Below are 11,724 nucleotides of genomic sequence, written 5' to 3'. Positions count from 1 at the left end.
TTTCTATTTTATATTATTCTATTCGGTAATTAATTTAATCCATTCGTCATTTGTGTATAGGCTAGTGTGAAGTGACTTTCTAACCAATAAACACACTATGTGAAAAACAAATTAAATTTCAAAATACTTATATTTTATCATGTGATTTACATACAATTAATAGCCAATTTTCTTAACAAAACAGAAAAGTGAACTCACTTCTCTTCTTGTAATTTGTCAGGCTCTTATTTTTTTAACTTTATAAAATATTTAAATAAGTATGTTTTGTGTCAGAATTCATAGCTCCAGCTTTGAGAGAAAAAAAAATATATGCATTTCTCATATATACAGTACCAGTCAAAAGTTTGGACACACCTACTCATTCAAGGGTTTTTCTTTATTTTTTAAAATTATTTTCTACATTGTAGAATAATAATGAAGACATCACAACTATGAAATAACACATATGGAATCATGTAGTAGCCAACCAGCTTCATGAGGTAGTCACCTGGAATGCATTTAAATGAACAGGTGTGCCTTGTTTTTATTTATTTAACCTTTATTTAACTATGTTAAAAGTTAATTTCTGGAATTTCTGCCCTTCTTAATGCGATTGAGCCAATCAGTTGTGTTGTGACAAGGTAGGGGTGGTATACAGAAGATAGCCCTATTTGGTAAAAGACCAAGTCCATATTATGACAAGAACAGCTCAAATAAGCAAAGAGATATGACAGTCAATCATTACTTTAAGACATGAAGGTCAGTTACTGCGGAAAATTTCAAGAACTTTGAAAGTTTCTTCAAGTGCAGTCGCAAAAACCATAAACTATGATGAAACTGGTTCTCATGAGGACCACCACAGGAAAGGAAGACGCAGAGTTACCTCTGCTGCAGAGGATACGTTCATTAGAGTTACCAGCCTCAGAAATTGCAGCCCAAATAAATGCTTCACAGAGTTCAAGTAACAGACACATCTCAACATCAACTGTTCAGAGGACACTGCGTGAATCAGGCCTTCATGGTCGAATTGCTGCAAAGAAACCACTACTAAAGGACACCAATAAGAAGAAGAGACTTGTTTAAGCAAGAAACACGAGCACAAGCAAGTCTCGTGGAAATTTGTTCTTTGGTCTGATTTTTGGTTCCAACCGCCGTGTCTTTGTGAGACGCAGAGTAGGTGAACGGATGATCTCCGCATGTGTGGTTCCCACCGTGAAATATGGAGGAGGAGGTGGCATGGTGTGGGGGTGCTTTGCTTGTGACACTTTCAGGGATTTATTTAGAATTCAAGGCACACATTACCAGCATGCCTACCACAACATTCTGCAGCGATACGCTATCCCATCTGGTTTGCCCTTAGTGGGACTATCATTTGTTTTTCAACAGGACATTGACCAAAAAAAACACACCTCCAGTTATGTAAGGGAGAGCGTGATGGAGTGCTGCATCAGATGACCTGGCCTCCACAATCACCCAACCTCAACCCAATTGAGATGGTTTGGAATGAGATGGACCACAGAGTGAAGAAAAAGCAGCCAACAAGTGCTCAGCATATGTGTGAACTCCTTCAAGCTGGTTGACTGTTGGAAAAGCATTCCAGATGAAGCTGGTTGAGAGAATGACAAGAGTGTCATCAAGGCAAAGGGTGGCTACTTTGAAGAATCTAAAATCTATTTTGATTTGTCAACACTTTTTTGGTTACTACATGATTCCGTATGTGTTATTTCATAGTTTTGAGGTCTTCACTATTATTCTACAATGTAGAAAATAGTAAAAATAAAGAAAAACCCTTGAATGAGTAGGTGTGTCCAAACTTTTGACTGGTACTGTATATATATATATATATATACATATATACAGTTGAAGTCGGACGTTTACATACACTTAGGTTGGAGTCATTAAAACTCGTTTTTCAACCACTCAACACATTTCTTGTTAACAAACTATAGTTTTGGCAAGTCAGTTAGGACATCTACTTTGGGCATGACACAAGTAATATTTCCAACAATTGTTAACAGACAGATAATTTCACTTATAACTCACTGTGTCACAATTCCAGTGAGTCATAAGTTTACATACACTAATGTTACGAGTCCCGCCGAGGATGGTGCCTCTTCCCGTTCGGGCGGCGCTCGGCGGTCGTCGTCTCCGGTCTACTAGCTGCCACCGATCCCCTTTTCTGTTATCCTTTTAGTTTGTCTAATTTGTTTCACCTGTTGTATGTTTAGATTAGGGGTTATTTAAACCCAGTTTGCCCGCTCCCTTTTGTGCGGGCTTGATTTTCTGTTTCGTGTTTGTGGTGTGTATTTTGTGGATTTCGTCATTCTATTGATGTTGGACATTTTTTCTTTACGCGCCCAGTGTTTAAAGTGGCGTCACCGTTTTGTAGGTGATTTCGTGAAGGAAATAAATTCCACCTTTTGTAAGAGATTCCTGCTCTCTGCACCTGACTCTTGTTTCCACCACTGGAATTGTTACAGAAGCCCGCACCAAAAGGAATGGAGTCAGCAGAAGCAGCAACCACCCCTCTCCCATCGATGGAGGAGCGTGTCCAGCATCACACCGCCGTTCTTCATCGAATAGGGACAGCAATGGACATGATGATGGAGAGGATGGAACGATGGGAGAGGAGTGGTATCCCGACTACAACCCCAGCTCCTTCCCAGACGGGGCAACCTTCCCCATCAACGTCAGCATCAGGTTCGGGTGCATTGCGTCTTGCGCTCCCAAGGGAGTACGATGGAGCGGTGGCTGGGTGCCAGGGGTTTTTGCTCCAGTTGGAGCTCTACTTGGCCACTGTTTGTCCGACTCCCTCTGGAGAGGAGAGTGTTAGCCTCCTCATCTCCTGTCTGACTGGTAGAGCCCTGGAATGGGCTAATGCGGTCTGGAACGGCCCAGACTCTGTTCGGGACAACTACCCAGAGTTCACTCGCCGCTTTCGGGCCGTATTTGACCACCCTCAGGAGGGCCGAGCGGTGGGTGAGAGACTGTTTCACCTCAGACAGGAGACGAGGAGTGCGCAAGACTTCGCTTTGGAGTTCCGGACCTTGGCTGCTGGCGCGGGGTGGAATGACAGGGCCCTGATGGACCATTATCGATGTAGCCTTCGGGAGGACGTCCGTCGGGAGCTAGCTTGTCGAGACACTACGCTCTCTCTTGATGAGTTAATTGACATGTCTATTCGACTGGACAACCTGCTAGCTGCCCGCGGGCGTTCAGAGGGGGTCCTGTCCGTTCCACCTCCCAGTCCTCCCACTTCAACCCCGATGGAGTTGGGAGGGGCTGCATCTAGGGGGGCCAGAGGAGGTAGCTACTCTTGCACCTATTGTGGCAGGAGAGGACACACTTCAGACCGGTGTTGGAGGAGCGCCTCTGGGAATGGAGATGGCAGGCGGAATACTCCTCGATCACCCCAGGTGAGTAGGCACAAGACTCACCCAGAGCTTCCTGTCGGTCACATGTTTTTGATTATTTTCTTCCCTGCGTTTTTCCCTTCTCTTCAGCATAAGGCGCTCGTAGACTCAGGCGCAGCTGGGAGTTTTATGGATCGCGGTCTAGCCCGTAAGTTGGGTATTCCGTTGGTACAGATAGACCCTCCTTTCCCTGTGCACTCCTTAGATAGCCGACCGCTAGGGTCAGGGCTGGTCAGGGAGGCCACGATTCCGCTGGACATGGTAACACAGGGGGATCATAGGGAGCAGATTAGTTTCTACCTTATTGATTCACCTGGGTTTCCAGTGGTGTTGGGGGTTCCTTGGCTAGCCATTCACAATCCCCTCATTTCCTGGAGACAGGGAGCTCTTCAGGGGTGGTCAGAGGAGTGTTCAGGTAGGTGTGTGGGAGTTTCCATCGGTGCCACCTCGGTGGAGAGTCCAGACCAGTTTTCCACTGTGCGCATTCCCCCAGAATATGCCGATTTGGCTATCGCTTTTAGTAAAAAGAAAGCGACTAAATTACCACCTCATCGACGGTGGGATTGTGTGATAAACCTCCAGGTGAACGCTGCACTTCCCAGGAGTCATGTGTACCCCTTGTCACAGGAGGAGACGTTGGCTATGGAGACATATGTCACGGAAGCTCTGAGACAGGGGTTCATTCGGCCCTCCATGTCACCCGTCTCCTCGAGTTTCTTTTTTGTGAGAAAAAAGGAGGGAGGACTGCGTCCGTGCATTGATTATCGAGGTCTAAATTCAATCACAGTGGGATTTAGTTATCCGCTACCTCTCATCGCTACGGCGGTGGAATCATTCCACGGAGCACGTTTTTTCACAAAACTGGATCTTAGGAGCGCGTATAATTTGGTGCGTATTCGGGAGGGAGACGAGTGGAAAACAGCGTTTAGTACCACATCAGGCCACTATGAGTACCTCGTCATGCCGTATGGGTTAAAGAATGCTCCAGCCGTTTTCCAATCCTTTGTAGATGAGATTCTCAGGGACCTGCACGGGCAGGGTGTGGTAGTGTATATTGATGACATCCTGATCTATTCTGCTACACGCGCCGCGCATGTTTCCCTGGTGCGCAGGGTTCTTGGGAGGCTGCTGGAGCATGACCTATACGTCAAGGCTGAGAAATGTGTGTTTTCCAAACAAGCCGTTTCCTTCCTGGGTTATCGCATTTCCATGTCAGGGGTGGTTATGGAGTGTGATCGCGTTAACGCCGTGCGTAATTGGCCGACTCCAGCCACGGTAAAGGAGGTGCAGCGGTTTTTAGGGTTTGCCAATTACTACCGGAGGTTTATCCGGGGTTTTGGCCAAGTGGCGGCCCCCATTACCTCACTGCTAAAGGGAGGGCCGGTGCGTCTACAGTGGTCGGCCGAGGCTGAGAGAGCTTTTAACCAGTTGAAGGCACGTTTCACTGAGGCTCCCGTGTTGGCGCATCCGGACCCTTCATTAGCGTTCATAGTGGAGGTGGATGCGTCCGAGGCTGGTGTTGGAGCCGTGCTATCACAGCGCTCGGGCACGCCACCGAAGCTCCGTCCCTGTGCTTTCTTTTCTAAGAAGTTGAGTCCGGCGGAGCGGAACTATGATGTGGGGGACAGGGAGTTACTAGCTATGGTAAAAGCCCTGAAGGTGTGGAGACACTGGCTTGAGGGGGCTAAGTACCCTTTTCTCATCTGGACTGACCATCGCAATCTGGAGTATATCCGAGAGGCGAGGAGATTGAATCCGCGTCAGGCGAGGTGGGCCATGTTTTTTACTCGTTTTAGATTTACGATCTCTTACCGACCAGGTTCCCTCAACACAAAGGCCGACGCGCTGTCTCGTCTCTATGACACGGATGACCGGCCCATCGATCCGACTCCCATCCTTCCCGCCTCATGTCTGGTGGCTCCGGTGGTATGGGAGGTGGACGCGGACATCGAGCGGGCGTTGAGGGTAGAACCTGCGCCGTCCCAGTGTCCGACTGGCCGTAGGTACGTACCGCTTGGTGTTCGTGATCGATTGATTCGGTGGGCTCACTCAATACCTGCTTCGGGTCATCCGGGGGTGGAGAGGACAGTGCGTGGTCTTAGAGGGAAATACTGGTGGCCCACCTTGGCTAAGGACGTGAGACTCTATGTCTCCTCCTGCTCGGTATGCGCTCAGAGTAAGGCTCCTAGGCACCTACCAAGGGGGAAGTTACAACCCCTTCCGGTTCCACAACGGCCATGGTCTCATCTATCAGTAGATTTTTTGACGGATCTTCCTCCGTCTCAGGGGAACACTACCATTTTGGTCGTTGTGGATCGGTTCTCTAAGTCCTGTCGTCTCCTCCCATTGCCTGGTCTCCCTACGGCCCTACAGACTGCGGAGGCTCTATTTACCCACGTCTTCCGGCATTATGGGGTGCCGGAGGATATCGTATCTGATCGAGGTCCCCAGTTCACGTCCCGGGTATGGAGGGCGTTTATGGAGCGTCTGGGGGTCTCGGTCAGCCTTACCTCTGGGTATCACCCCGAAAGTAATGGGCAGGTGGAGAGAGTGAACCAGGAGGTGGGTAGGTTTCTGAGGTCGTATTGCCAGGACCGGCCAGGAGAATGGGCGAGGTACGTCCCGTGGGCGGAGTTGGCCCAGAACTCACTCCGCCACTCATCTACGAACATGTCGCCTTTCGAGTGTGTACTGGGGTACCAGCCGGTCCTGGCTCCGTGGCACCAGAGCCAGACTGAGGCTCCTGCGGTGGAGGAATGGGTACAGCGCTCTAGAGAGACCTGGCGAGCGGTCCAGGACTCTCTTAAGCAGGCCAGTGAACGGCAGAAGAGGAGCGCTGACCGCCACCGCAGTGAGGCCCCTGTGTTTGCACCAGGGGACAGGGTCTGGCTCTCGGCCCGAAACCTGCCCCTCCGCCTGCCCTGCCGGAAGCTGGGGCCGCAGTGTGTGGGGCCATTTAAAGTCCTGAGGAGGATAAACGAGGTGTGTTATAGGTTACAACTTCCCTCTTACTATCGTATTAACCCCTCGTTTCATGTGTCTCTCCTCAGGCCGGTGGTAGCTGGTCCCCTGCAGGAAGGTGAGGTGCCGGAGGTCCCTCCTCCCCCTCTCGACATCGAGGGGTCCCCGGCGTATAGGATCAGAACTATTCTGGACTCAAGACGCCGGGTGAGGGGCCTGCAGTACCTCGTGGACTGGGAGGGGTACGGTCCGGAGGAGAGATGCTGGGTACCGGTGGGGGACATCTTGGATCCGTCCCTGTTGAGGGACTTTCACCGCCTCCATCCGGAGCGCCCTGCTCCTCGTCCTCCGGGTCGTCCTCGAGGCCGGAGTCGGCGCGCTGCGGGAGCCGCGCGTCGGGAGGGGGGTACTGTTACGAGTCCCGCCGAGGATGGTGCCTCTTCCCGTTCGGGCGGCGCTCGGCGGTCGTCGTCTCCGGTCTACTAGCTGCCACCGATCCCCTTTTCTGTTATCCTTTTAGTTTGTCTAATTTGTTTCACCTGTTGTATGTTTAGATTAGGGGTTATTTAAACCCAGTTTGCCCGCTCCCTTTTGTGCGGGCTTGATTTTCTGTTTCGTGTTTGTGGTGTGTATTTTGTGGATTTCGTCATTCTATTGATGTTGGACATTTTTTCTTTACGCGCCCAGTGTTTAAAGTGGCGTCACCGTTTTGTAGGTGATTTCGTGAAGGAAATAAATTCCACCTTTTGTAAGAGATTCCTGCTCTCTGCACCTGACTCTTGTTTCCACCACTGGAATTGTTACAACTAAGTTGACTGTGCCTTTAAACAGCTTGGAATATTCCAGAAAATTATGTCATGGCTTTAGAAGCTTCTGATAGGCTAATTGACATCATTTGAGTCAATTGGAAGTGTACCTGTGGATGTATTTCAAGGCCTACCTTCAAACTCAGTGCCTCTTTGCTTGACATCATAGGGAAATCAAAAGAAATCACAAGTCTGGTTCATCCTTGGGAGCAATTTCCAAATGCCTGAAGGTACCACGTTCATCTGTACAAACAATAGTACGCAAGTATAAACACCATGGGACCACGCATCCGTCATACTGCTGAGGAAGGAGATGCGTTCTGTCTCCTAAAGATGAACGTACTTTGGTGCGAAAAGTGCAAATCAATCCCAGAACAACAGCAAAGGACCTTGTGAAGATGCTGGAGGTACAAAAGTACAAAGATCGTACTTTTTGGAGAAATGTCCTCTGGTCTGATGAAACAAAAATAGAACTGTTTGGCCATAATGACCATCGTTATGTTTGGAGGAAAAAGGAGGAGGCTTGCAAGCCGAAGAACACCATCCCAACTGTGAAGCACGGGGTGGCAGCATCATGTTGTGGGGGTGCTTTGCTGCAGGAGGGACTGGTGCACTTCACTTAATAGATGGCATCAAGAGGAAGTCAAATTATGTGGATATATTGAATTAACATCTCAAGACATCAGTCAGGAAGTTAAAGCTTGGTCGCAAATGGGTCTTCCAAATGGACAATGACCCCAAGCATACTTCCAAAGTTGTGACAAAATGGCTTCAGGACAACAAAGTCAAGGTATTGGAGTGGCCATCACAAAGCCCTGACCTCGATCCTATAGAACCTTTGTGAGCAGAACTGAAAAAGTGTGTGCGAGCAAGGAGGCCTACAAACCTGACTCAGTTACACCAGCTCTGTCAGGAGGAATGGGCCAAAATTCACCCAACTTATTGTGGGAAGCTTGTGGAAGGCTACCCGAAACGTTTGACCCAAGTTAAACAATTTAAAGGCAACACTACCAAATACTAATTGAGTGTATGTAAACTTCCGAACCACTGGGAATGTGATGAAAGAAATAAAAGCTGAAATAAACGATTCTCTCTACTATTATTCTGACATTTCACATTCTTAAAATAAAGTGGTGATCCTAACTGACCTAAGACAGAATTTTTACTGGGATTAAATGTCAGGAACTGTGAAGAATTTAGTTTAAATGTATTTGGCTCCGACTTCAACTGTGTATCTATATATATATTTTTTGCTTTCATTTAGCAGATGCTCTCATCCAGAGCGACTTACAGGAGCAATTAGGGTTAAGTGCCTTGCTCAAGGGCACATCAACAGGTATGTCAGTAGGCTCGGGGATTCGAACCAGCGTCCTTCCAGTTAGTGGCCCAACGCTCTTAACTGCTAGTCTACCTGCCATCATGCAAAGATGAAAAACACATTCTTTAAAATAACTACTTTAATCAAGTTATAAGCGTGCAACACATAAAAGCTATTCAATTAAATAATTGTCACATTTTCTCATCACACAACTCATCCAATAACATCCATATCAGTGAGAGGGGGGTTTGGTTTGTGTATCATCTTTCTGCTGTCTGAAATGGCACAGGAATACTGTCCACACCAGTGTGATGCCACCCACAAACACTGTACGAGCAACTGGGGGAACCAGGGAGAAATTCAATGCCTGAGAGAGAGAGAGAGAGAGAGAGAGAGAGAGAGAGAGAGCGAGAGATAATCAGTGTGCGTGTGTGTGTGTGTATGCATATAATGTGTTGTTATTGTTTCTACCTGCATTGTTGACCAGTAGACCACTCCAGTCTGTCATACACAACAAAAGAGAGGGAGACAGAGAGACCATTAATGTGGTTGTGCTGACCTAGACTGTCCTCTCTTCCTTAAGCAACTAATTAATTCTCTGCATCCTTACCTTGTATGAAGTCCAGAATTTCTCCCTCCAGTTTTCCAATGGGTCCTCTTTGTTTTCTAATACACTAAGACCTTAAAAAGATGAACTCATATTATAGAACAATATTTAAGTCTTACACATTGAAAGTTATCACACACACACACACACACACACACACACACACACACACACACACACACACACACACACACACACACACACACACACACACACACACACCTATGAAGAAGGCACTGATAGTAGCGGGGGCAGCAACCAGTTGATCCAGCACTACCTTCCCCGACACCCTTTTGGCCCCTCTCCCTGGCAACATCCTCTCCAGCCCCTTCAGCCAATGGTAGTTGAAATTGGCATGGAAACAGAACCCAACAAAGGCCACTCGAGCGGTCTGGGACCAGTCAATATCAGCCCATGTTGTGACACTTTTAGTACCAGTGGAATTATTGGTTCCCTCCATGTTAAGCTTGGCCCCCTCTAAGTCATGGATGGTGAGTGTTCCCTTGTCTGTGTTAAATCCACCACTCTGTTTCCCTCCAAGCATGCTTTGCTGTATGAGGTCCGCGGATGCGAACAGGGTTGTGTATCCGACCACGTTGCTGATGTAGGGGTGGGCCTTAAACAAGGCCCAGGCTCGGCTCATGGTTACTGGTGAATTCAGGGGAGAAACAAAGTGTAAACATTATGGAATGAGAAAGAAAATATTCCTTATGACTAATGGATTATATTTCACTTACATATAGGCTATTAGCGTCACAAGCTAGATTCAATGATCATTTTATTTTGGATAAAAGTGGACTTTTGATTTCATTACACCATATTTTCTAAGGTCCCACCCAATCCTCAAAGCCAGTGGGCTATGATATATAAATTAAACAAAATAACCTTGATAACCTTGTTTTGCCTTGTCAAATTGAGCTATGACTCGTTGCTTTAAGAGAGAGACAACTTACCTTACAACTTAGCTGTCTCGTCCACCGCTTGGAACACAGCAGTGGCAGAGGCACAAGATTCACACTGCTTGCTTCTGGAGGACAGGGAAGGGTGGGGTCAATGGAATTCTCAGCCAATAAGAGGCAGGTTCTCAGAGGTCAGAGAGGTCTGCTTGGCTGGTCAAAGTTCTGTCAGAGGGAGTGTGATAAGGCTTTACCTAGTAGCCTTCTTTTGCAATGAAAGCATGTGAGAAAAGCACAGATGGGGAAAGCAGGAGGGAGAGTGAATGGATACATGGAGGAAAAGAGCTAGAGGGATACAGCGCGTAGTGTTTAGAACATGAATTAGACAGATCTGATGAATAGCAGGAGTTGTCATACTGGTACAATACCACCAATCAACCTAAATACAGTATTACTACAGTGCTACTACCACTATGGTTCTAAGGTAGCCTACTGTACTAGCCTATTAAATGCACGTCCACTACATTTAACTGATGCTCTCAGATCGTGTTTATAACTGACTTTGGTGGGAGAATGGTATTACCTTTCTCAACACATTCCCATTCATTGCCACAGCCATGTGTCTGTCTGTGGCTACTTGCTGCAAAACTGCCAATAGTGACAACAAAGATCCACACTCCTACTCTTTACTGCTGGAAAAAGGGTTATGAGTGATGTCACTTACCAAAGTAATGGTCCACAGTATAAGTCAGCAAATCTATACCAACAACATGCTGTTTCTCAAAGGCAGAGTAGACCCTGGTCTCATGCATGTGGCTGCACTAAAAATAGATGCCACTCCTGAAACCACACTTCCCTCCTTTGGTTACCCGTGGTAAGTTGAATTTACAATGATAAGCACAGTGTATATATTTAAAGGAATAGTTCACCCCAAACTCCCAATTACATGGAATAAGATGGTGGCAATCATTTCTGCTCCCACTTTGGGATAGAGGCCTATAGATTTTCCTATTTGAAATAGCACACACACACACACACACTACCCGTTATTCAGTTATGCGGTGAGGATAGTCTATTCATTCGCTGTGCTGCCATAGATATGTAAAATAGAGTGCTAGGACAGACCTCTGCAGACCCTCAAGGGCAATGTGCCATTAGCAACCACCTCAGCTCTGAGCTCAGAAAATGTGATAATGAACAGCTTGTTAAGTACCTCAACTGGTGCGTTTGTGTCTTTCAGTAGTTAACAAGCTGCCTTTAGTGTTCCTCACAATGGAGATGTGCGCCTACGCTTCTACAAGCAGTTGACTTCTCAGATAATTGCCCTCTTTCTCGTCTCTGTCTCTCATCCCTCACTTCCCCAACCACTCTTCATTTGTCGGGCTGCTCTGTCTCAGAGCAGGGGATTGATGTGTGACGTACAGCATTGACTCATTGAAACACATACACAGACACACAATCAACCACGAAACCCCACCTCTCTCTCCATCTGTACCTCAACCTGTCTTTCTGACACATTATTGGAGCCAGTCTGCAGAGCTAGAGATAGCCACAGCAGTGCCACGGTGAGTTTTCTTTGTATTATTCTATATTGTAGAATAGTATTTGTTTAATAAGTGGTTTTGATGGTCCAGCTTGTTGGAGCATGATGCTGGCGTCCCTAATGTTATGGGTTTGATTCTTGCATGGACCGTTATTCTGTCAGCTAAATGACCATTATTTAATCATTCCAAATACACCTTGG

At 47.1% G+C, this 11,724-nt stretch overlaps 1 protein-coding gene across 1 annotated transcript; it reads right to left on the bottom strand.

Annotated features, from left to right (window-relative positions):
- Positions 1-8,194: 8,194 nt before the first annotated feature.
- On the bottom strand, positions 8,195-11,659 carry si:ch211-120k19.1 (uncharacterized protein LOC563199 homolog). Its single transcript, XM_055910190.1, has 5 exons — positions 10,038-11,659; positions 9,307-9,732; positions 9,088-9,158; positions 8,949-8,978; positions 8,195-8,844 (listed from the first exon to the last, which is right to left on the bottom strand). Exons 2-5 carry the CDS (start codon positions 9,725-9,727, stop codon positions 8,710-8,712), a joined length of 657 nt encoding a protein of 218 aa, XP_055766165.1. The 5' UTR covers positions 9,728-9,732; positions 10,038-11,659; the 3' UTR covers positions 8,195-8,709.
- Between the last annotated feature and the right edge of the window lie 65 nt (positions 11,660-11,724).

Source organism: Salvelinus fontinalis, unplaced genomic scaffold (assembly GCF_029448725.1).
Source record: "Salvelinus fontinalis isolate EN_2023a unplaced genomic scaffold, ASM2944872v1 scaffold_0002, whole genome shotgun sequence".
NCBI classification, from domain to species: Eukaryota; Metazoa; Chordata; class Actinopteri; order Salmoniformes; family Salmonidae; genus Salvelinus; species Salvelinus fontinalis.
The sequence above is the reverse complement of the archived record's forward strand: the minus strand, read 5'-3'. Positions and strand labels throughout refer to the sequence as shown.